Consider the following 24,639-nt stretch of genomic DNA (forward strand, 5'->3'; position numbering starts at 1 on the left):
GCTATTACAGAAGTCTTTTGTCAAGTTTAATTCGGTGTTTGGGTTTTTGTTTTTTTCCACAGTGTAATCATTCACCCTTAAACTCACCGTACCACACATACCCGGCTTGTGCTTGACTCTGGATCCAGAGGAACAGTAAGTCCTAGAGGTTTCTTTTGCATGGGGAGGGACCTAAACCCTTCCAAAGGCAGTTTGTCACTGAAAGCTCCTAGTTCAGAGGTATATCAGAAAAAGCACTGAGCACTCCTGAAGGCACCTCCGACAACAGCTCCATCCTCTCCTGCTATTTATCTTCACTGTTGCAACTTTCTTTGGGCTTGATAGCCCATGGCGGAAATATTAGCTAGGATTAACTGAGAGGGTGGGAGATCCATCAGTGCAGACCTCGCTCCCTGCTGCGGAATGAAGGGGAACGTGCTGCTCACCGGGCAGAGAGAGCAAGAGCTGGTAGAAAAGCTCTAAGTGTTGAAAAACTTGCAGAAACGCAATTGAGTACAAAAAGGCAAAACCTGAGCAGATGATATTATCTTCAGTAGGGAAAGCGGAGAGGCTGTTAAATGCCAGGCTTCCTCATCCTCCCTTCTCCTGATCTCTGTGTGTCAGATGCCTTTTCACTCTCCTGCTGTTTTTGAAGTGGAGGATTTCTATCGCTCTCCCCTCTCCCAGCCCGCTCCCCCTCCCTGCTGTGGCCCATGAGGAAAGCCCGTCCCTGGAGGCACGCGGGGCCGGGGCTCACTGTGGGGAAAATGGAGAAGGGAAGGCTGAGAGAAGTAGGATGCTCTCACTGCTCTCCCGACGGTCACCTCTGTTGGCGTTACGACATGGAGCAAAGCGCTTGGCTCCATGGAGAACAGGTGGGTGCAGAGGGGGCTTGGCTGGCAGCGTGAGGAGAATGGTGATGGGGCTGGAGGTGAAGGAGTGAATTGGAAAGAACCCAGTTAAATGCACAGAGGTCTACCTCCACCCCTGAGCTTCTCAGTACCGGGAGCCAGGGTGAGCCTCTCAGTTAAAGATGCCGGGGTAAGATGCATTTGATGCTCAGAGGTCTCCACGTGCACCCACCAGATAATTTTGCGGGCAGCCGGCTGGATTCTGCTCTCATTGCCAGTGCTGTAAATCTAGAGCAGCGACACCGACTTTCCTGGCTGCGTTTGGAGCAGCACAAAACCTGGCTTCACGTTACAACTGCTGTAAATGCAGGATGGGTCAGACTGAGTCCTGCTGGAGCACGACGGAGAAGTGGGGGACAGCACTCTATTAATGAAGCTATTGCTCAAATTAAGAACTTTTAAAAAAAAAAAAAGAAAAAAGGAAAAGGATGGAGTTGGTGGTGACACTGACCGACGTTGCTGGGGGATCACAGTAAGGACATCTGCTCGGCCAACAAGGAGAGCAGAGCTAGGGCCAGGGCGCAGCTGCCGCGCGAGGGGCGCGGTGCCAAGGGCGCCGTGTTTCGGAGCATGCACTCCACCCTGGACCAGGAGCCATTGTTGGGCAGCGGCTGTATTCCTGCCAGGCTGCACATGACGTTGTAAACATCCACGGATCTGATGGGAGGCGCTCGGAAGTTGGATCGGAAATCTGCGGGGAAAACAGGCAAAGAGAGGCGTTGGCGTCGTACGGCTTGGGGCTCAGCTCCTGCACCGCGGGGCAAGGGCTCCTCTGCCTTTTCCAGGACGTACCCAGCAGGCTGGGATGTGGCATGCTATACAATTTACAACGTAGCTCAGCAAAAACATTTTAAACTTTTTTATTCATTATTTTTACTCCTTGTCCAATTTTGTTCTAAAAACTAAAAAAAAAATTAAAAAAAATTAAGTACAGGAGCTACTTTACTTTCTGTGCTTGGTAGGTTTAATAGCCTGAAACAATTGCATTGCACATTCTTTTGCTCCTGTCTGCAGTTGCAGCCTGGTGCTCGGTGGCATTGGAAGGACCCGATGAAGTGGAAACCAGGGTTTCACGCCTGCCCATCGGACAGGTGGGTGAGCTGTGCTGCAGCCTTCCCAAAGAAAGTGCCCTGCGTTAGCGACTCCGAACCCACCGACAAAAGGAGAATCCATGCGTTTCAAATAGAATTAAAAATATAGGCCAAAATTTAGGAAAATAGGGCAAAGGGGTAGAGTTTCTGCGCTGGGACGTCGGAGAGGGGCCGCCCAAATCCCTTCACATCTCTCTGCCCCGTTTCTCCAGCTATGGAACAGATGTGGAGCTAGAAACGCCCCCGGCATGCAGCCGCAGCGCGGAAGTCCTGCCATCTGTTTGTAACCCCGCGGCATCGCGGAGCCGCCACATCGGGGTCCTGGCGTGCCAGGGGCTGCAGGGACGCCGGGGCAGGGGCCACGGGCCCGCGGGGGGAGCGGGACACCTGGGAGGGCAGCACTCTACCTGGCCCAAATGCGAGGAAGAAGGCTCTCATGTCCATGAGCTCGTTGTCGTAGCCGTGCCAGCCGTTCTGCCAGGCCTCCTTCTTCCCCGTCCCGTTCTCCCAGAAGGGCAGCTTGTCCCTGCTCTGGGTGACAAGAGCAGAGCAGGGTTAGTGCCTGCCTGCCGGGCTGTGAGGGGCACCTCACCTTCTGCCATGAGCACGAAACGGCACAGACCTATGTGACACGTGTCAGCAAGGCGGTGTCCCTCTCCGGCCGCACGCCAGCAGTGCCGCTCTCCCGCCCGGCACCGCACGCTCCCATGGACTTAATGGTGTGTTGTTCTGCCCAACATGCCATGGAATCATAGAACAGTTTGGGTTGGAAGGGACCTTTAAAGGCCATCTAGTCCAACCCCCCTGCAGTGAGCAGGGACGTCTTCAACTACATCAAGTTTCTCAGAGCCCCGTCCAACCTGAGCTGGGATGTTGCCAGGGATGGGGCATCCACCACCTCCCTGGGCAACCTGTGCCAGTGTTTCACCACCCTCACTGGAAAAAATTTCTTCCTTAGATCTAGTCTAAACTCTTTTAGTTTAAAACCGTTACCCTTTGTCCTATCGCAACAGGCCCTGCTAAAAAGTCTGTCCCCATCTTTCTTATAAGCCCCCTTGAAGTACTGGAAGGCTCCAATAAGGTCTCCCCATCTTCCTCTCTTCTCTTCTCCAGGCTGAACCACCCCAACTCTCGCAGCCTGTCCCCACAGGAGACGTGTTCCATCTCTCGGACCGTTTCTGTGGCCTCCTCTGGACCTGCTCCAACAGGTCCATGTCTTTCCTGTGCTGAGGGTCATAGCAAAAGAATCCCTTTTTGCTCCGTTTAATCAGTCAGCCTAAACAATACAAATATGACCCCTACAATATATTTTCTAATTATTGTTATTTCTTCTCCCTTCTTGTTTTTGTGTTAAAGCAATGAGGTTCCTTCCCAGGAACGCAGGCTCAGACCTAAGATGGTCCCTCTGTCCCTAGCATAGACTGTGCTCGGTTTTCTTTCCCTGCTCAGTGGATCCATGCTTTAATAATTTGTCGTCATAATTCTTGTTTTTCCTTGCCCATATTGCACTTAAGTCGTACTTCTCCTGCCCCATATTAACAGCTCTTACCAGACTACCTACAACAGTGCCGTATGCCGGCCCCCTCGGGAGCAGCCGTCCCTAGGCACGGCTCAAAGTGCTGGACCAGCCCTCTCCGTGAGTCTCTCTTGTCCCATGCTCCCTAGGGATGGCAGCAGATATCCCCAAAACTATGGCAGGAATTTCACTCAGACGAAGAACATCAGCTGACAGTTCGTTAGACCCCTGGCATTAATTTCTGCGACGGTTACAGAGGAGCAGCTACAGTTCCCTAAAGTAGCCAGGTCTGGGCTTCATGCTCCGTCACGGGGGCACAGGAGACGCCCCAACAAAGTCTCCCGCGTTCCCACCCCGGGCAAGTGGTGGCACAGCCCCTTGCAGATGGTGAAGCAGAGTGACCGAGAATCCCTTTCCTTTTACAAACATTTATTGTGTCTGACTTTTGCTTTCTTCCTCTGCCCAAGAAGAAAACTGACTGTGGGCAGGAGCACTGAGGTCGGCGACGGTTATGGCTATGAGGTGTAGCTCTTCCAACTGCCTTCCACGGGGACCCCCGGAGTATCCCTTGCATTTCTTCTTATGCAACAGTCAGCAGATGTACCAGATAATTAAACAACTTTAGCTGACAAATTAAATCTCTTTCCTTGTCCCCATCTATTTCTCTGACAGCACTCAGAGGAAGCCAAGGAGAAAAAATAGACTGCTTTCCCTCTTCCTACCATAGCACCTCATGCTCCAACTCTGCTTACGGCGCTTCCCGGGGACTAATGGCCACTGGGCTGCTCAACTTTAGGCAACCTGTACAGCATTTGTCAGCATCAGCTCCAGACAAGGCAAGTCACATCTAATGTGTGGTGTTCCTGTGGCAGTGTCATGACGTCGCTGAAGCGAAACCTCTCCACCGTCCTGTCAGACGTTGTGGACTCAGCTGCTTCCCCGGGAATGTCAAAAGCAGGAGGTAGCGTGCCTTTCCATCACCTGCCCAGACGCGGGGGGGTACCTACTCGCAGATAGACATGCTGTCAAAGGCACAGCCGTTTCCGTAATTTTTGCTGCTAGTTGGGCCAGAACACATACTGCTTGCTTTCGCAATGGCTGATGAAGTCAGGGCTCCTGAAACGGAGCCATTAACATCAGTGGCTTGCAGGAAGCGCACTTGTGGCAGGGGCTGTGCCAGCACCTCAGCGCTGCCCGCCCAGAGCATCAAGTCGCGCCAGAGTAGGTTTAGATTGGATATTAGGAAAAATTTCTTTAGTGAGAGAGTGGCCAAGCATTGGAAGAGGCTGCCCAGGGAGGTGGTGGAGTCACCATCACTGGAGGTGTTCAAAAAATGTGTAGGCGTGGTACTTCAGGACATGGTTTAGTAGGCATGGTGGTGTTGGGTTGATGGTTGGACTTGATGATCTTAAAGGTCTTTTCCAACCTTAATTATTCTGTGATTTACAGCAAACCCCACAAAGCCCTGGGGCTCCTTTAGGGCCAGGGCGCCAGCAGCACCCCGTCATGCCTGCCTTGACAAGCCCAAATCGGACAGAGGCCTCAACTGAGACGTTAATTTTTCATGCTCAGCCTGAGCTTAGGCTGGCGTCGCTCCTCAAGGGTGCAGCAGGCGTCTCCGGGACTGCTGACGACGGACTTTTCCCTGCGTGTCCATGGCTAAAAGCAGTACAGCGACTGCTTCCTAAAACTTGGGAAAGCTCACTGGGACGGGCAGAGGGTGAGCACACAGCCCTGAGGACTAATGCCGTTGTTGCACACAGGAGAGCAGCTGGGGGAAGTTCTGGCTCAAAGGATGAGGACCACTCACTCATGTCAGACAATATTAGTAGATTCCTGACCAGCTTCGATACAGCCAGAGGTGCGTGACATCCCTCCTCATCCTGCTTTAAGCAAAATGCAGACAGGCGTTTGTTCCTACGCTCCTTGCTGGGAAAAAGAACAACTTTCCAGATACATCCCTTTTGTCTCCCTCTCAAAAAAAAATTATTTCCCACCCCCTCCCTTTTCAGACAGCTTATAGCTATCCACTAGCCAGCAGAGAGCTAAACCACCCGTGAGCATGATAGGGAAGGGCTGCACATCCTCTCTTCAATGGTTTGGGCAGGAAATATAATAGAAGGCTCAATTATTGCTTTAAAAATATGACAGGAAACTTTCATTTTTACATCCCATTCGCAGACAATAAAAATGTACCAAGGAGAAGGAAAAGCTGACAGCATTAACGAGAGGACATTCTTGAAAATCAGAAACAAAGGGAAGGAATGGGCAGAGAGACAGAAATAATTACCATAGCAGCAGTGCTTGCTGCACTGTTATTAAGGTTTGTCAGCGTTTCAATGATTTTTTTAAATTGCTTTTTTTCTTTAACAGAATATGTGAAAAATGTTCCATATTGAACTTCTGTACAAAAGATTTTAGTTGTAATTTTTAAAAATAATTTCAGAAAAAATGTTTCAGATTCCTGCTTTACAAGTCTGAATCTTAACTCTGGCTTCTTTATTGTTTTTTTTAACCAGAAACTCGGTGCTCACTCATCTGTACTCAAAAACAATTGTTTTTTTTTAGAAATGCATTCTTATGCAGATGTAGAAATGATTATCCTGAAGCCAGGCTGGCTAGTGAGAAATGTGGCTGTGTGGACCACCTTGAGCAAAGCCTGGTATCTCTGAAGGTCATGAAAGAAGATGCTCAGCTGAGTTAGTTACAATAATCTGCAAGGCGATGTGACCTAATGACGGTACTGAGACACTATGAAAAAACAGGGCTCCTTCATTCTGTCACCAAATTACTTACTAATGTATGGCCCTAGGCAAATCATTTAGTACTGCTCCTCAATTTACCCACTTATAAGATATGTAAGTTGCCTCACCCTCCGAGCTGTGGTGGGGTGCAGTTAATAATATCTGTAATGTGGAGATGCTCAGTAGCAATACAAGTATAAAATAATAATAGTAATAGTAATAGTAATAGTAATAGTAATAGTAATAGTAATAGTAATAGTAATAGTAATAGTAATGGTAATGGTAATGGTAATGGTAATGGTAATAGTAATAATATCATCTAGATAAAACTATTCTTTATTATTATTTTATAGGAACAAAATAAGTTGGTATGAAAAATCTCTTCAGGTGCAAATCTAATCAATTCTCTGCTTAACAAGCTCTGAGATTTGCAGTGGGTATCTCTGGGAGTAAATCCCCAGTCTGACCCTTTTGAGACTGGAGGGCTTGGGAGAAACGGGGCATTTTTAGGACAGAGTCTGGTGGGTGGGAAGCCAGGCAGAATGAAAAGTTGCCACAAAGTACTGCTGCGTGGAGAGATAGAAAGGTCTTGAAATGGAAACACTCTTCTTGTGTCTGAGATCAAGGTGGATGGGCAGGGGGAAGAGGAGTAAAGCAACAGAACTGGAATGGGAAATACAAAATAATCCTCCTGCTTTATGATGACACAGGAAAAAAAAAACCATCTTGACTATTTAACTTTGTCTACCTTCAGCATAGCTGCCATGCCTTTAGTCTCTTTTAAGTACAGAGCAACAGTTGACGTTAACATTGTAGTCAGCCCAAGTAAATGATATAATACTTGAACACAATGCCCAGCATAGAACTGTACATTTTTCTTACTGTTTTCATATATTGCACCTTTTCACATGGATGTCTAAGTGTTTTGCTTCTCTACTTTACCTCTACTATGAACCATCCTTTCTCAGCCACAAGAGTTAGAGGAGACACAAATTTTCCTTTTTTGTAGAAAAACCTGTCTGGAATATCTTGTATGTTATAAACGTCCATGTGTTCCACAGCTTTCAATTTTTTATGTATCTGCAGAGAAAACAAACGTTAGGACACCATATGCCTGTAAAGAGCATATACGCACCTGCGGGTACGTGGAAACACCTGACTTTGTAAAATGGCTAATCCCCTTTAATGGGTAATCATCGGCACATCCAAAGTGGGACTTTGCATGTCCAAAGATGACGGTTATGCAAAACCTGCTTCTGTGGTTTAGGAGGTTCTGAAAACTTTGATCACAAACACATGGGAACGCATGAATCAACGTGTTATGTATATTTATAATAGATGCACTCGCAAAGGTATGCATGTGGTACGTCAAGAGAGAGGCCAGCAGAAACCAACCCATCGCAGGAGATGGTAAGCTGAGTGGTGAAAGATGCTCAAAGGCACCATGTGGACTGGGTACTGATGTGGAAAAGGGATATTGCCTTTGGCCTCTGCCACTCATTCCCTCTTTGCACTCTTGAGTGAACAATTAATGTCACCTCACCTGTGTTTGTTACACTTAACCAGTCAACCTCTAACAAAAGGGATTGATAGTGCTTAGTTATCTGCTTCATAAGGATGCTGTGAGATTAATCAGCCAACGCCTACGGCCTTGAAGCTGCACAATGCCATACAAGTGGTTTATCAATTTAATAAAATAAAAATAAAAATAATTAAAAAAACCAACAAAAACCCAAACAATACTACTACTACTACTAACACTAACACTAACACTAATACTACTAACACTAATACTACTAACACTAATACTACTAATACTACTAACACTACTACTACTACTACTAATACTACTAATACTACTAATAATATCATGCTGTCTGGAATATAATCACACAAATGTGGTTAAACCACAAATTATTCAGAAAAATATTTTAAATGCCTAAAGAAGATGTTCATATGCCATAAAGAAGGCAGTTATTGGGAGTCCCCAGAGTATATATCTCGCTCTTTTGCTTAAATATAAATAATCTTCAGGAATAAATAGCTCAATTCTGCAAAGAATGAAAGGTCCTTCACTAGCCTTCTAGCTAAGTCTCCCTTGTGTGTATATGTGTGCAAGAGATTTCCACTGATTGGCAGTTGCCATAAGGACGACACCAGGGTCTGATGGTGCGACTCAGCCAGACCCTCCCGCCATGACCTGGACTAGAGAGTGGTCCTGGTGGTTCACCAGTACTTCTGGTGCTTCAAAATGGGATAACTCTTAAAGGTCATAACCACTATGTTATGATCTGATTCCTAAACATGCCTCTTTAAAGTGAATTAACAATAGAGGAATCTGGCTATTAGGAAACAGAAAATCAACTTTATTTCACTTAAAAAAATGAAATAAGTTCTTAAATTTAAGTTCGTTCTTACTCCAGTAAGAAGTCTGAAAAATAAATGAAGACAGAAAACAAAGCCATGGTGTGAGGCACGGTATTCTATTCTCCTTAGGGATATTAGGCTGTTCAATGAAAGAGAAACGCGTGCTTAAGAGCTTTCTTGGATGAAACCCCATGTCTGCCTGAAGTTGCACCTTATACTTGCCCTTGTTTGAAGATCTGGCCTACAAAAATAGGGATCTATGTGTTAAGGCTGAGGAGAGCATATATAAACGCTGTGATCCCCTGCAGGAACTTTGAGCGAATTGCTTATGCATGCCTCTAAGACAACCTTCAATTCTGTCACTAATTTGAAATGTTCACAATATCACAGCTATACAATTCCTAGAGAGACTGTTTGGGCACAAAAATTAGGAAATATTCACTTCAAAAAAATGCACAAGCTACACTATACTGGAACTGGCTAAAATTTTATATAGAAAACAAAATATTTCACCTGGAGTATGGACTGCCCATTTTGTACACATATATGTTCTGAGGACAGCAATAATGACTTCTCAAGCATTGGTTTCTGGTTAAACCATGATGTACTAGTCTATCAGTTACAGATGCTGCATTCTTTTCAAGTGGTTTCCTTTTTTTTTTCTGTATTGTTTTAATTTGTCACTCAAAATCCTGCAGTTCTAGCCTTGGGCTTTTATGGTTGATTCAATCCAACATGCTTATTCATCAAAATTCTTCAAAAGAGAATATAGTAAGAAATTTATTTTTTATACTTCTGGTCTAATGGAGTTAATTCCTCAAGCTCTATGGGAGTTTACTGGAATATGAATGCCTGACCTCCTCCAGATCATTTGAAAATCCCAGCTAGAGTGTCAATAAATTGACTAATATATATATAAAATCCTAAAAATGGATTTTGAACTAAAATCCTTCAGCTATTTATCAGGAGCACATAGTGGTGGGGTTTGAAAGCACATATCTGTGTCAAATATCAGTGAAAGATCATGTTTATTGATTTGCCTGGCGTGACTTTCCTTCAGAAACACTTCTCTGGTAGTGTTCAAAAAACGTGTGGATGTGGCGCTTCAGGACATGGTTTAGGGGACACGGTGGCGCTGGATTAATGGTTGGACTTGATGATCTTGAAGGTCCTTTCCAACCTTGGTGATTATGTGATTATGTGATTATGTGAAACCAGCATCACAAGAGTGTCACAGGATCCAAGTCTGACTCCTGGTAAGAGCTTCAGGCTGATTTTTACACACATCTCTGAGAGCGGGATTTGGATGTTACGAGCAAACAAAAGACACAATTGTCATAAAAAACAAGGGAACGTAAGACTAAATAAATACGAATAAGCTGTACTTACCTCTGCGTGCTTCTCAGGAGCTGGCCAGAGGCTCACAACAGGACCTCGGTCCTTCATTTGTATGGTATCACTCATATTGATATAGTTTTTCAGCTCAATCACTTTGTCCGCCCAAGAGATGTCTGTCATCCCGTGATCGGAGAAGAGGATGACATTGAGGTCATGCTGAAGGCCCTTGCTCTGTGAAGCGAGTGCATGACACGTTACGGCCGGGTAAGTGTTTCACACTGTCCGTGCCCACTGGCAAATTTTAAAAAACATTAGACCTCCACTGATTTACTGGAGGTTGGCCAGAAGGAGCATGGCCACAAATGCCCTGCGGTGTGCTTTGCCACCGCCCATGATGGTGGATGTCCACTTGCTGCCCTGGAAGAGTCTAAGAGGTTAGCGCCAAAGAGAGATTTGCCAAAATAAATCCACCCCCCCGCTAAATAACCGCACGCTACATGCCAGTACCACAAACCAGTTGTCCCAGTCGGTCTTAGACAGGATTTTATCCCACTGTTCTCATCTGGAGACCAAAACGCCTGGGGAAGAGCAACTTTGACATGGTACCATCTGTGGCAGGGGTGTTTCCTCTGCTCCTCCCAAACACAACCACTTAACATTAGAGCTTTTATAATTTAGTGAAACTGGAAATATATTTTCCTCTTCTCATTGAAACACAAGAAAAATTCTAACGTGCATTTATCATTTTCAGAAATATCCATAGAATTGACATTTGCCCAGAAGCTTGGCATCCTCCTTTTCTTGCTGCAAGATCATTCAGATAATGTTTTTTAAAGCTAAGTTTAAAGTACAGAGTTCTGAGTGGTGCCATAAAAACCACTATAAAAGTTAATTGTCTGATTCCACAAACCTTAGGAAGCGAGCGCTTTTGATTCATTCCCTTACTATTAATCCCAGCCGGCAGCACAAGTTATAAACAGAGCAACACGTATATTGGTTTATGGCTTCCCGGAGCTATCGGTGTAATAATCCACTAGGAGGATTATAATGCCATCGACAAAAATAAAAATCAGAGGAATGATGCCTTGACTTCCACGTGATCTCGGTAGCCTCTGTTTCTCAGGAAATAAAAGTTTACAGCCAACGCATTCAATTAACAGGCATTAAATAGGCTCTCGGCAGTGCCACAAAGAATAGTTTTTTCCAAATGCACCCAGGAGATGGGTTTTTGGACACCACTCACCTTGATGAGCGACAGCATGTTGGTCAAGGCTTTGTCCACCTCCTTCAATGCGCTCTTCCGCTGCTGGGATGAAGGGCCGTAGTGGTGGCCTTCCACGTCGATGCGCTCATAGTACACTGCGGCCATCTCGGCGCTGCCATTGCTGGAGGTGGGAGGGAGGGGAAGGAGCGAGAGGCTGACGCACATGAAGACCTCCCGGCTGCTGGCATTATTGTCCTCACCGGCACACAGATCCACAAAACCCCATTTTCAACCTCCAGCCTGTGCTTTCCTACCTGCTGTCACACGGTTGGGCTCGTTATTCCCACCCGGAGCCTCCTGAGTTTGCTTGAAACTCCCATCGGAGGTGCCAGGTAGAGACAGCCATGTGCAAGCACAGGCTGATCTGGCAGCCCTCTGCTACCTCTTGGAATTAGGAAGGTGGCTTTTCCTTTAGGGAGAAAGACAGACCCAGAAGAAATACTAATTTCTGTGCTGAGTGACCTTATTAAAAGGATTGTGGGAATTACCAGTTAAATGTCCTTTAATTAAAGTTTGGCACTTCTGGCTTTCTCCTGTGTGAGGTCTTCCAAACCACCAAGGTCAACTCAGGACGGGCTCTTCCACGACCTTGCAAAATCCCGAGTGGTATGAATTGGGGTGAGATTTTAGACGGGGTTTTTATTCAGGAATATGACCAAAGGGAAAGTAAGGTAATCACAGAGTTGCACAAGTTTAACTAATCACACATTTCTGCACTGAATGCCCTCACCCTAATTAGTGGGGATTGCGCATACATCAGTGCTTAATTACATTTTCATGACCACTTTACAGGTCACTGTAAAGCTCCCTGAGAGTAGTCGTGTGGATAAAATCGTAAATCTATGCTCATGAAGTTCAAACCCAGTCTTTTCCTACGGTGCTTAATATACGACAGGGTGTGCCATCCATAATACATGCCCTCATCCAGATCAAGATCCCTACAAAAAGACTTCGTGTGATGTCCTGACAGGTCCAGCTTCTCTGATTAAAGACACGTGAGTAGTCTGGTGTAATGAGTGAGAGAGAAGGGAAAAAGTCAGAGGTGCAGGACTGACTGAATGAATTAGGGTCTGTGATTTGCATTTGTAAGTTTGTGGAGGGCCTCAGAGGAGCAGTCCTGTAGGAAGCTGGAGGTCTCTGCTGTGGTGGCAATTACTCCACCGCTAGCCCTGCAGAACAGTGTTCTTTCTCACTTTTCGTGATTTTAAGGTCATTCAAACAAAGCAGCCCTTCCCTCCCCCCAGTTTAATTTTAAGCATTACTTTCCATCCGTATTAGGCATAAATTAATTTCTAAAATTTAACCCTGTAATTTCTGTATTGCATACACACTCATTGAACCTATTGAAACAGTTTTCTTCTGCTGCAGTGCCTGTATTAATTAGCTACGTGGACTGCTTTGTGTCTTCTCAGCTGTAACTAAATGATCATTTCGATCAAGATAGAAGCTACGAAAGAGATTTATTGCATAAGACAAGTGGTCTTATTTAGGCTGCGGTGAGATTTCTCAGTGAGGGCTCAGTGTTGTGAGGATGGATGTTCAATTTTGCACATGGCTTCAGTGGGACAAGCTCCAGTTACGCGGCATGCTTAGGAGTTTGCAGGACTGGGTACAGCACGTGCAGAGCTTGTAAGATTGAGTTTGACTTTGTTTCCATTTTTTGCCTGTTTTCCTATGAAAACTAGGCATCTGTGATCATGGCTTGCATGGGAGAAGTAATGTCTTTCTTCTGTGTGTTGGTCCTGTCTTCTCCCATCACCAGTAATTTTGAAAAGAAATGGCTAAGGAAAGTTTGCTGAAGAAAGCTGGACATCATCAATGGCAATACCAAAAGGGTTTTTATATTTTATCAGCGCACTTTGCAAGTACGGCACAATCTTCATGCAACCTATCCAGGAAGGTGGGTATATTACAACAGCCCTTAAATTATACTTGTGGAAGACATAAAGGAGGTTTTAGTTTCACTTGCCAAAAAGGGGTACTTGACTTAGTTTTGAATATTTTTGGTCTAAATAATGGTCTCAAAGCACCTGTTTGAAAAGCCTGGAGAATATTCCTGAAGGGTGGTTTCCTTTGGTTGCAAGAGGAGGTCAGTGGCTCCCTGATGAGTTAGGTACCCCTGCCCTTCCAGAGGGCATTGATAAAACTCCCTTCTACCCTGGCAAAGTTAAGATGGGTGAGGACATTCCCATGCCCAAACTCAAGTTAACCCCTAGGCCACCATGCCACAGCAAAGGGCTTACACTCTCTACCTTGAAGCCCCTGTAAGGTTTGCTAATGGTGGGAGCATAAGTGCAGTTCATTAACCACTAATACCTGCCATTAGGGCAACTGAGCAAGGCACTGCTCCAGGCCACGGACTGCCCTCGCCACAGGCTGTTTTCCCACATAAAGCTAGCGCCAGCCTCAGCCTAATAGGCTTTGTCAATTAGTTGGGGTGTGGAAAGGAAACACACTGGATTTGCCAGCCTTTGAACAGCATCAAGAGCCAGAAGGTCTTGCAAAAGGTGCAGATGACAATAAAAGGCAGCTCAAGACTCTTCTACCCAGGATGCCTACTCCCACCAAATGAATACACCTACAATAAAGGCACTTCAGAGATTTTGCTTCTTATGGGCTGGCCCAGCAGCGCTAAAAATTCTTTGATAAATTTTAAAGGTTTTTTCCCTGATGGGAAAAACAACTGAGAGAAAGGATAAGGAAAACTTACTTTTTTCGCTGTTCGTTCTCTACCCTCCTTTCTTACTGCTGCAGTATTTACACCCACAACTCATCATTAATTTTATCGATGATTGTTATTTTTTCCTCTTTCCTACCTTGCTGCAGACAGGACACTTAGTTTAAAGGAAAGGAACCCAGGCAGAAATTCAAGAGGGGATGCTGTGTAAATGGACGCCAGAGATGGGACCTCCCGCAACTCCAGCACAATCTGTAGGATTTGGGCTCCTCAGAAGGCTATAGCTGGTGTTTATGGCAGACATTGTGTGGCAGGGATTCACTCTTCTCTTGAAATCACCAGCTTTCACCTCTTGTGAGCTGCCTCATCAACACACCTGTGTTCCTGCCCTTTTCTTCTCTTCAACTGAAGGCAGCAGCAAGCAGCCTTGTGACTCGGGGTGAACTAGCTATTGAAACGTTTTCAACGGGCTTGAGGTACCCAAAAGAGCAGGTTGAAGGCCTGGAACTTTTAACAGGTTGTGCCTCGCTTTTAATCATGTTCACAATTACAAAGCTGCAAATCATCCTGAGCAGCCTTATGCACCTTGCTTCATAGGAACCCGACAGGGAACTTCAAGCATGTCCTGACCCATTCCCAAATGATACCCGACCAAAAGGCTTTCCATGGTAATTCTGGGATTCCACCAGAAGTCAGAGCTGGTGTCTGTATTCAGTTTTCCATTCCCTCCTTTATTCACTCCATTAGAAGTGTTGCAGAAGCTCCAGAAAGCCTCCTATGGCACATATGAACCCCTCCTCTCACGTGCAGATAGCTTTCTTAAAATATAAGCTAAATAATTTCAGAATCAAATGTCTCACATTTTTGGAGGCAGCTTCGCTCTAAGACCTGTGCTGTAGATGACACTGGGAGAGTCGTTAGGAGCATCTGTGCAGCAGGACCCAGTGCGCAACTGAGAGCAACGTCTCCAGCAGTGCTCTCATAATTTTGGAGCCTTTATTTCAAGGACAAGCATTTGAATATGAAGCTCTTCAGATTCAAATCACTATGGCAGTTTGCAAGCAACATATTAGAAGTGCATCCTAGGACTGGATGAATTATGGAACCAATGACGTTTTAAAAGAACAAGCTGAGTTATAGCTAAGGGAAGGCATTGGGTCCGCATGAGGCTATGTAATCTTCCCTGGATTTACAGGGTGCATGGAATTGTCCCTTGTTAACGTTTGGATGAGAGATGGTGGAACTGGAAAGCTGGAGGTGGAGCATACGTTTTTCCTAGGAGCTGGTTGAGAGATATATTCCCATCATTCCCACCAGTTGGACTAGATGACTGTTGTGGGTCACTTCCAACTGAACTATTCTACCCTACCCTACCCTACCCTACCCTATCCTATTGTCATATTTGCACAAAATTAATGCCTGATACAAAATCATTTTGCCTGAGATGTTCTGAAGTACAGAAGGAGCCAAAGCATCGGTCTTGTAAACAAATGACAGGAGCTGAATTTCTGAATTTCCAAATTACCAGTTCTCTCTAAATCCAAGCATTTGAAAGTCTGCTCTTGCAGTGAACAGATACTCACAGACTGATCTTGAAGTTGTTTGAAACAGCAAATCAAAAACAGTGTCAAGATGTCTCCTCTATGTTGTAACCTACACATGGAAAGAGGAGCACATCTTTCTTTCCAATCTTCTTAATGTAAGGGCATATCTCTGTAATGGTCATGCTTCTATGACAGTATTATAAACCAGTCTCAGCCTCCATCTCCCTACCTGGGAGCCAATCCTGAAAATCCCGCTACAGCAAAGCTGACAGTGAACCCAAATGCTCATCCTTGAGAGAGGAAACCCCACACCACAGAAATGCAGTGACATACCGCAAAGACTCGAGAGCATCGCTGATGGCATCCGCAAAGTTTTTGTCTGTTGGGACGCTGAAGTACTCGCGGCAATAACTTGGTCTGACTCCAAGGATTTCCACCTCGCAACCTACAAGCAAAAAATGTGGTAACTCTGCTGTTCCACCTCAGTCACAGACCCCACACCACGGGGTCCAAGTTCAGGTTTGTAAGTTCCCTGTGACATTACTTGCCTTATACCTTCCCTGCAGGAAACCTTATGGTTGGGAAGGGAAAAGGGGAGCGAGGTTGGTTTGACGAGTGCTTGTAGCAAACCGTACATTGGGTCCTTTTATTTCCCTCTCTAAAAGCAAGGTCTCGGTGTGACCTTCCCATGATAACACTCTTGATTCCCTCGTGGCAGACGGTTTTCACCTAAATCGCTAGCTTGTTTTCATTTTAACTACTGCAGCCACATAGCCTCATTTCCAGGCTTCCAACATAATAGATTTAGGTATTTTTCCCTGAAAGTTCAGCAAATACTTTCCAGTTAGACACACTGTATCTTACGTCGTCGTAATATCCTCTATAAACCGCATTTTATTATGTGACACTGGCACTCCACTATTAAATCTGTTTCCCAGGAGGTCTTATTAAAACAGTATAAACCAATTAACTCTCTTGGTAACTTGCAGCCTTCCTTGCAAAATACAGTCTGTTTTGTGGCCCAGAAATTTATGGCAACAAATCCTACAGGAGAACATGGCCCTGAACACACGAAAACATGTTTTTGTGGGTTATTTTTGCCCTTTTGCTCTCTAGTTACTATGCTGTTGAATAACATTAATATTTTAAATAACTGTGCTTTCAGAAACACTGGATTTATGCAAATTGTCCTTCAAGAGCCCCAGAGTCTTCCCATCACTGTTAGGCATTTTCTGGTGTACTCCTGGGGCACAAGGAGGAAAAAAAAAAAAAAAAAGAAAAGATATCTTTTGCAAAATTGTCTTTGTATACAGCAATACAGCCAGGTCAAAAAGGCAGCTCTAAGCCATCGCCTGAACCTGCCTACATTTGGGTCACTTTGCTTCTCCTTTGGGATGAAAGGAATAGGCTTTCAGGACTGTCCTAAGTTGACCCGTTGCTTGGCGGGGAAGACGGTTGTGCAGGAGGTGTAAGTACAGAGCAGGCACTAGAGCAAGCACAGCTACTTTCAGGGATGATTTACAGTGGTTTGCTTTCCGGGACACTCAGTAAAGAGAATTTGTCAGCATCTTGCATCTCAGCCCGTGTGAGCTCACGTCGCTGAGGTGCAATACTGGGACATGGGGAAAAGCATGCCACTTCCAGGCTAAGGTGGCCAAGGAACTTCTGACCGTGACTTCTCAGGAGTACCATGAAAAGTTAGGAAAATGTCAATATTTAAGATCAGGAAAATTTAAAAAATCATCTCTGATTTGCAGCAAGCCAGATATGTCAGATGGAGGTTACCCTTTCCAAAAGTTAAAGAGCCTTATCATACATGACAGATTCAGTCTCTTTACCCAATGGTCCATGGTAGTGGCTCCCAGGTCTCCACATTCTTTGTGTGTTTCAAGTGACCCCAACTATTATGATTAATTGTTTGTAAGAATTAATTATTTGCAATAATAAACAGAAAATGTAGTCAACTAATTTATTTTTCTGTAAAAACATATTTACATCATTTTGAACCTCTATCTAATATTCATTTTTATAAAAATTGTGGAAGTGTGTGATGGCATTCACTTTTCATTCTTCCCCTGTTGCCCCAAACTTATATGACTTAATCCTTCCCTTTCTGAATGGAGATACTTTAGCATTTATCTCTGCACCATGAAAGTAATCTACAACCTGGATGAACAGCTTGGAGATACTTGACAAGAACTCACCCTCCATACCATCCCACAGTAAAACTTCTATACATCTGTACACAGCACCTGCAAGAAATTACATTGTGCAACAGAGACAGGCCCCAGCTGCTACCTAACCAAATAATCAAAAAAACGTATTCCATGAATGACCTGAAGTCATCTCAGGGAAGGAGGAGCCCTTGCCCCCTACCCTGAGGGTGCGCGGCTTCAGTCTTTTGCACGATGTCCTGGGTGCTACTGGCAGCAAAACGTGGGTTTTCAGCTACCTCAGATGCTAGAGGTGATGCAGTAGTCCTCTGTGGGCTTTTGCACTGTTACAAGACTGAACTGGAACTTCAGAGCCAGTTTTTCCACTGACACTTGAGTCTGGGAAAAGATTAGCTCCAAAGCCAGGCAAGAAGTTAAGGACGCAGTTGGAAATGCGTTGGAAATGCCGAGTATTTTAGTTTGGGTGGATGATTGCTCACAGCCAATGACTAATATGATGATCGAGCCTCTTTTTTCCTCTTCAGATTCTGACATCAGGTTATAATTTTCTCAGATATCATTCCTCAGAATTACTCACAAGATAATTATAACCGGAAGCATTAACCTTTGGGGGATCTGGGATATTTTAGTTGCTCAGATATCTTTGATATTTCTAGATTGTCAAGTGATGAGCATGACATAAAAGATGACAGAGGCAGCAACAATTAGAAATAACATTGGCCACTAAATTTTGGTCTTCAAGTGTGCAGTTCCTTGGCAGTAACACTGAAAACTCAGGCTGCTTAGATACCAAGACCTTCTTTTTTCTTTTGTTTTTTTTCAGCCTCAGTGATGAACAGAACTTAACATCGGATTTTTTTATGTTAAGGCTTGTCAAAATTCCAAAATACTGGCCATGAAGGCCCTTTAATATTTAAATTTCATTTTGGTAGAAGCCAGGACAGATGGTAAATTTTCCCATTTAGATATTATGGGAAAGGAAATTTAAAAAGATTTGGAGACAGACAAAGGGAATGTTAAGTTTTTCTTGGTCAAACTACAAATAAACAAGCCATTTTTACTAAGATGCAATATCAGATACCTTTCTGCACAGTTTTGTACGATGCTAAACCTTCACATAAAACCTGAACTACTGGAGCAGGAATAAGGACTTCTTTCACAGTGATATATAGGCTCCTCATTATCTATCTGACATGGAGACCTGAACCTCTGCCAGCTTTAAATTGCATTTCTAAACATTGATTTAACAGTCGGACATTTCATGTCATAACAGAAGGTTTTGAAAACTTTCCAGACCAGCTCCACGGTCTGGTAAATGTTGTGTTTAAATGGTGAAAGATTGGGTTTAAAGTCTTTTTTTACCCCTTTCTCTCATTTTCAGTGTTGAGAAAAGATGTCACTGCACTTCAGCTGAAGCAGTTGCATAGGCTGCTGAAAAATGGAGAAGTCTGAGGGTCTGCGATGACGTCACCCACCGGGCTGAGCATGAGGAGCGATACAACGCTTTGACTTTGGTGGTACCACTGGGATGCTCTCGCACTCCTCTGGGGCTCCTCCATCCGCTGGAGCGGCAGTGCTTCGGACAGGCAACCTGGGCGTGAGGCTGTGCGTTTAACCCCAGGTATGGCGTTAGCTGTTGCGTTTTACTTCGCAAACAGTCAGAGGATACATGACTTTTTCCCCAGGAATGCCCTGAAGAGCAGAAACTGCCTAATAAATGCCATGAAGAAAAGAGAAAAATGTCCCTACAAGCCAAGTGCTTACATTTTGGCAGAAGCGGCTGCTGGGACTCCCCGGCACGGTGGTATTTTGGCTCCTCCGCTTCTAGAGGCAGGAGAGCTCAGGCTAATTCTGCCCAGGAGTTGACTTTGTTGTGTTTATGTTGGGCTCACAGATAAGCTGTGATGTTCACATCCGACAGCACTCCTGCTCTGTGCCCCTGTTCGCTGGGGTCTGGATGTTCTTCCTTTAAGCACTGAATATGCACGAAAGAGGAATATAGGAAAGAATATGAAGTGGCAGATTTTGGGTTCAGACATTGCAAAGCTTGGAACTGGCTGTGAGGGGAAGTGGCAGTGGTGTAAGTTAACCCTGGGAATCGGCTCGCTGGCATTCACAACTTGTTTCTGCTACAGTTGATCGGTCTGGTTTTTCTTCACCGCTGGCTAGAGAGAAAATAACATCTTCCAGAACAGAGTGTGATGAATTTGGATGTACATTGCAGTTTCCCAAACTTTTCCTGTTTGGAATTTTATCAGATTTGCAAGATTCTTTACTAAGCAGCGGTATATCCTCAGGCTGTAAAGTTAATCACTAATAGCAGATCCTACTCAGTGCAAACATTTGTGGAACCTCCACCCACCTTGGTTATTAAACCCTTATTATTCCTTTCGTTTTGTTTGGCATCGCCCCCCTGCCAAATGCCTTTTAAAAAATTAGAGCTTTAAAATAATAAATCTAGAAGAAAAGATTACATCCTTACTATGGAACTAGAAAACAGTTCCAAAAAATCATATGAGGGAAATGTAATAAATAAATACTGTTGCATTTGGGTGACTTCTGTTTACTCCAGTTAGACCTGGACTCCCACTGTGGCCCAACTGCCTTGTGTTTTAGCTCAATAGTTCTACATCTGACCCTGCTTCCTGCCCTGTGCCTGACCCTGTATGGCCAATGTGTCCTTTGAGACCATGAACACACTTAAAAATAAGCATGTGCTCAACTGAGGCACCGATGACTTTGCCAAAGGTCATCTGTCACAGATAAATAATTAATGACAGACAGATGTACACATCACAGTCCACAGCTAAAATACCAGATCCACACAAAAACTCCCACTGGCATCAGTAGGGCACAAACTCCCCCTCTGTGTCATAAGCGAGTCAATGCATACACTTGGCAGTGTAAGCACTGGAAAAAGGGATGGTCTGCTGTTCTTTGCAGTTTTCCACTAGAAACGGTAGATAGAGAAGTGCGAAGGGTGTACATATATATATGCATATACACCTCATGTGTCTTCTCCCTGAGAGACACTGCTCAAAGGTCAACACGAAGGAGATAGGTAAGGTCCAAAGGCATTTAATGGAAAGTGATACTGTTTTTCTGGATTTCAGCAGCCCTCTGTAGACTGTTACATCTATTCAGTCCATAATTATACATATTCAGTGCAGTTACATTAGTATTCAAAAATGAATAGTCTATACAAACAGGTCTTTTTGTAAATCTTCAGAAGAATTTCTACATTCTTGTATAATTTCTATACCCTACTATTTGCATTGCTGTTAGGCCACTTGGGTGATCTCCAGTAAGAAGATTTTTTTTGAGGGCTGATACAAAGCATTATATCTAGTCTGCAATTCCAGTCCCTTAGACTGCCTCAGAGTCCCTAAGCCAATATTCTCATCCTCAGATCTTTTCACTCTTCAGTAGCATAGAAACACTCTGGATGGCTTTTCAATGTTTCTCATCTTGGTTTGCTCTTTCTTTCCCTTCCTGAGAACTGTGGCCTTTTTTCTGGGATACCAGTAGCCACGTTGCATGGAAAGAGTGTGACCAGGCACACGTGCGTTGTGTGACCAGGCAGACGAGCTGGCCGGGAGCCCACAGCGTGAGTCAGCTGCCGCTGCCCTACCCACTGGCACCGGCTGTATACAGTCCAGCTCTTCTAACACGTGGTCCTCTAGCCTGCAGTCACACGTATGAGGATATTTGCATACTGCTTAGGCAGCAGCGTTAAAAAGTTGAGAATCAGGGTACCTTGCAAGGGATTTGGCCTGGCTGTGCAGCTGGAACATTTATTTCCATGTGGGTCCCTAAATGCCTAAGGGTATACTCTATTTGTTAAAAAGACTTGTTATTATACGTCCCTAGTGATTTTAGTGGTCCAATACCCAACAAATGAGGAATGAAAAGGCCAAGTTCCTCCCAATGAATGGCTCAGACTCAGAGAAACTGAGACGTCAGCTGAGTTAATGATGAAGGAGGACAAGAGTGCTCACTCCAGCTCACCAAAGGATGGTTTGCTTTCAGCTGGATTTTGCTGTCCCCACGGACTAGACCATATTCAGCTCTCAGCTACTAATTTCCAGATTAAAACCAAACAAGCACTGGGGGAGGATGGTTACCGTTTAACTTTGATCAGTGACACAGTCTACAGCGTTGCTCTATGAAGCATTCATGGAGCAACCATTCAGCGTAGCAGAAGCTACAGGTGGGCAAAAGGAACAAGCAATTGGTGGAGAAAGGGTTGCTCTGCAAGCCAGCAACCTCCTTGAAGGTAATGTTTGGTGGAAAGCTACCTCCAGTGACACTTCAGTCTTTGCATATGCAAATTTTCATGACCTAAGAAAAAAGAGTTACTTTCTACAAGTGGTTAGTAAAGTATTCATAATTCTTGTCTGTATTTCAGTGTATTAAAGAGCCATCCTACAGCATATGGACTGCTTAGATGTAAAGATGCACTGTTAAGATGGTACCAATTTTTGACATACTGACCTGGCCAGTAGTACATAGAAACGTTCTTTTTTTCTTTCATCATTGTGACCCACAAAGGCTCTGATCCATTCCACCAGAGAGGCAGGAGGCTTTCTTTAGTCACACCAATATCAAAAGATACGTTTCTCTTTTGGTCCCACATGTAGTTTCCAATCATCTGGTGGACCTCACAGTGGCGACCTTCAGAGGTGGAGAAAAAAAAGAGGACAATATCAGATTCGTGTTCTCCAGCAGAAGGATGCCGACAGTACCACCACTGCTACCACCAACTCATCCAGAAAATCAACTGTAAAGCTCAGATTTGAACTCAGGGACCTCTCATCTTGCAACTGCTCATACCGTCTTGACTCTGTCACCTTTTATTGAGGTCCTGCAGGTAGCAGTTTCAGTTTATACCCCCCAATTCAGCCACCTAAAAGTTAGTTGCTGAAGCTTAGGTTGGCCACCTGTGTTCCCTTCACAGTCAATGGAGAAGAAGAGGCACCTCTAGAAAGCAATTCATGACATCCTAAGATAGACATCTAAGGTATCTGGGAGGAGTTATCCTTTGGAGGTACCTATTGCTTTCTATTAATTGTAGAGAAAGACCACATCGTTAACTTAGCTTGAGACAGCCAACTTTTAGACAGCTGAGGCCAGAAGAAACAAATCCTGCACCCCGTGGCCAGCCTAACATGCCATACCCCATCCACGCACACAAACCACGGCAGCGCCAGCCCACACAGGCACCACATGTTTGGCTGACGTCTGGCTCCTTCTACGCACGCAACATCTGCCAAGTCTGAGGTCATTTTAAGGTACCCGCCAGCACACAGGCCCATGGGGCTGCGGGAAGCAGTCTGTGAACAGCAAGGGGTAAAAGCATGATCTGGAAACATAGAATAAAGTTTGGGAAACTCACATTTCCCCTCTCCTTTATACGTAGGGCACCTTGTTTTTCCGCAAACAAGCAAAAACGAGACTAAAGCCTTTATATATTACTTTTATTTTCCATTATTGTTAGCTTTTTTTTTTTTTAAATGAACACATTTTGCTCTTGGTTGTGGGGACAGCAATCATTTCATCAGATATTTTCGGCCCCCTTACTGCACCTTGGGGTTCCTTGGGCAACTTTATATTACAAGAAACTAGTATGTAAGAGCTGAGAGATGTCTTCTACTTCTTGACATTGTCAGAAGAGAAGATACTGTATTTTAAGAGTTAACCTGCAGGTGAATTAACAAAACTGGGAAAAGAAACGTAGATTAAGTTGTACTGGGAGTTCATGATTTCCATGTCTTAAAAAGCAACGACTGATGAATGTGAGAGACACTGTCATCATTAGCTGGTGAGTCACGATATTGCAAGGATCCAGATAACAGGCTTTGATTGCTTTGAGCATGGCTATCAGAACTGAAATAACCTTGGTATGCTTGTTTTAAAAAGGCATCATTTTGAGCAGAGGACTCTGTATACTTTTGGGTACATGTGACCTTGAAATGGATTTTGAATTCTTCTTCCCTACTACAAAGTATTTCAACTATGCAAAACATTTCCTCCTCACCAGCGAAGAAAAGCAGTCCCAATTTGTGTCAGTCACTATTCACCATATTAAACCAAACAGGTTTACTATAGGAAAACTGGTGGATTGGATGGGCAGTAATCTGTCCTCCTAGACAGACCAAGAGCTTGCTTTGCTGTTAAGTCTCAAAATAGCTATTAGGAAACCTCTATAGTACATCAAAAACACAGCCTTCCTACTTGGAGGACAACCCTATCTCTTCAGCTTCTTAAAGTCCACGTACTCCTGAGCATGTATCAACCTGCTAAACTGCGGGCAGGTAATTGGTGACAGCCTGGGAAACCTGCAGGTCAGGGCTGAAGCTGTTAGGTCACGTATTTGTATGATGTATATTGTAGTCTTCATACAGAAACAATGAGCTCTAGCTGCTACTGATGTGAGGTCCCTATAGGATTTAAGGTCTGCTGTCATTTTGCCGACATCTTTAAAGAACAGAATGGAGATTGTTCTTTGTAGTGTTGTTGGGAAGTTTAATTAACTGTGTGCATGAATACCGAGGACAATATTCTTCTGATCTCCACATCAGACAAGCTCATTCTTCTACGGACTCCAACTCCGGGTTTTTTTGTATTGAAAAAGAGGCCTAGAAGACTATAAGGCATCAATTTTCATTGCAGACATCCCTGATTCACAGGGCCAGAAGGGAACATCAGATGAGCAGACAGACCAAAAGACATAACCATTTAATGCTTCCTGGAGACATTCACATCTGCTTGCCTCAAGCCTGTGTCCCAGAAGGACCCTGGACCTCCTTGGAAGACATCAATAACCAACTAATCAATCTCTTCCTTGAATTGCTCATCCCAACATTTATCATCAGTAAATGCTGTTCAAAAAGTATGTCTGGTCTCTAATTTTATTTTTGACCTTTGTTAATCTTCAACCAAGGCTATTCTGTGCCTTGCTCACTAGATTAAAAAGCCCTGCAACAGCTGGCATTTCTGCTACCCTCCCCGCCCCAAGACACTGGTACACAGAA

At 44.4% G+C, this 24,639-nt stretch overlaps 1 protein-coding gene across 1 annotated transcript in view; it reads right to left on the bottom strand.

Annotated features, from left to right (window-relative positions):
- Positions 1-928: 928 nt before the first annotated feature.
- The window catches only part of ENPP6 (ectonucleotide pyrophosphatase/phosphodiesterase 6), a 32,365-nt gene continuing 8,654 nt past the window's right edge, over positions 929-24,639 (bottom strand). The window contains exons 2-8 of the mRNA XM_081999683.1: positions 22,100-22,279; positions 15,765-15,876; positions 11,190-11,331; positions 9,998-10,177; positions 7,184-7,321; positions 2,389-2,512; positions 929-1,581 (exon numbers count right to left, since the gene is read on the bottom strand). Of these exons, the coding sequence (XP_081855809.1) occupies positions 1,358-1,581; positions 2,389-2,512; positions 7,184-7,321; positions 9,998-10,177; positions 11,190-11,331; positions 15,765-15,876; positions 22,100-22,279 (1,100 nt within the window). The 3' untranslated portion in view covers positions 929-1,357. The remainder of the gene's footprint in view (positions 1,582-2,388; positions 2,513-7,183; positions 7,322-9,997; positions 10,178-11,189; positions 11,332-15,764; positions 15,877-22,099; positions 22,280-24,639) is intronic.

Source organism: Phaethon aethereus (genome assembly GCF_964289735.1).
Source record: "Phaethon aethereus genome assembly, chromosome: 4".
Classification (NCBI taxonomy): Eukaryota; Metazoa; Chordata; class Aves; order Phaethontiformes; family Phaethontidae; genus Phaethon; species Phaethon aethereus.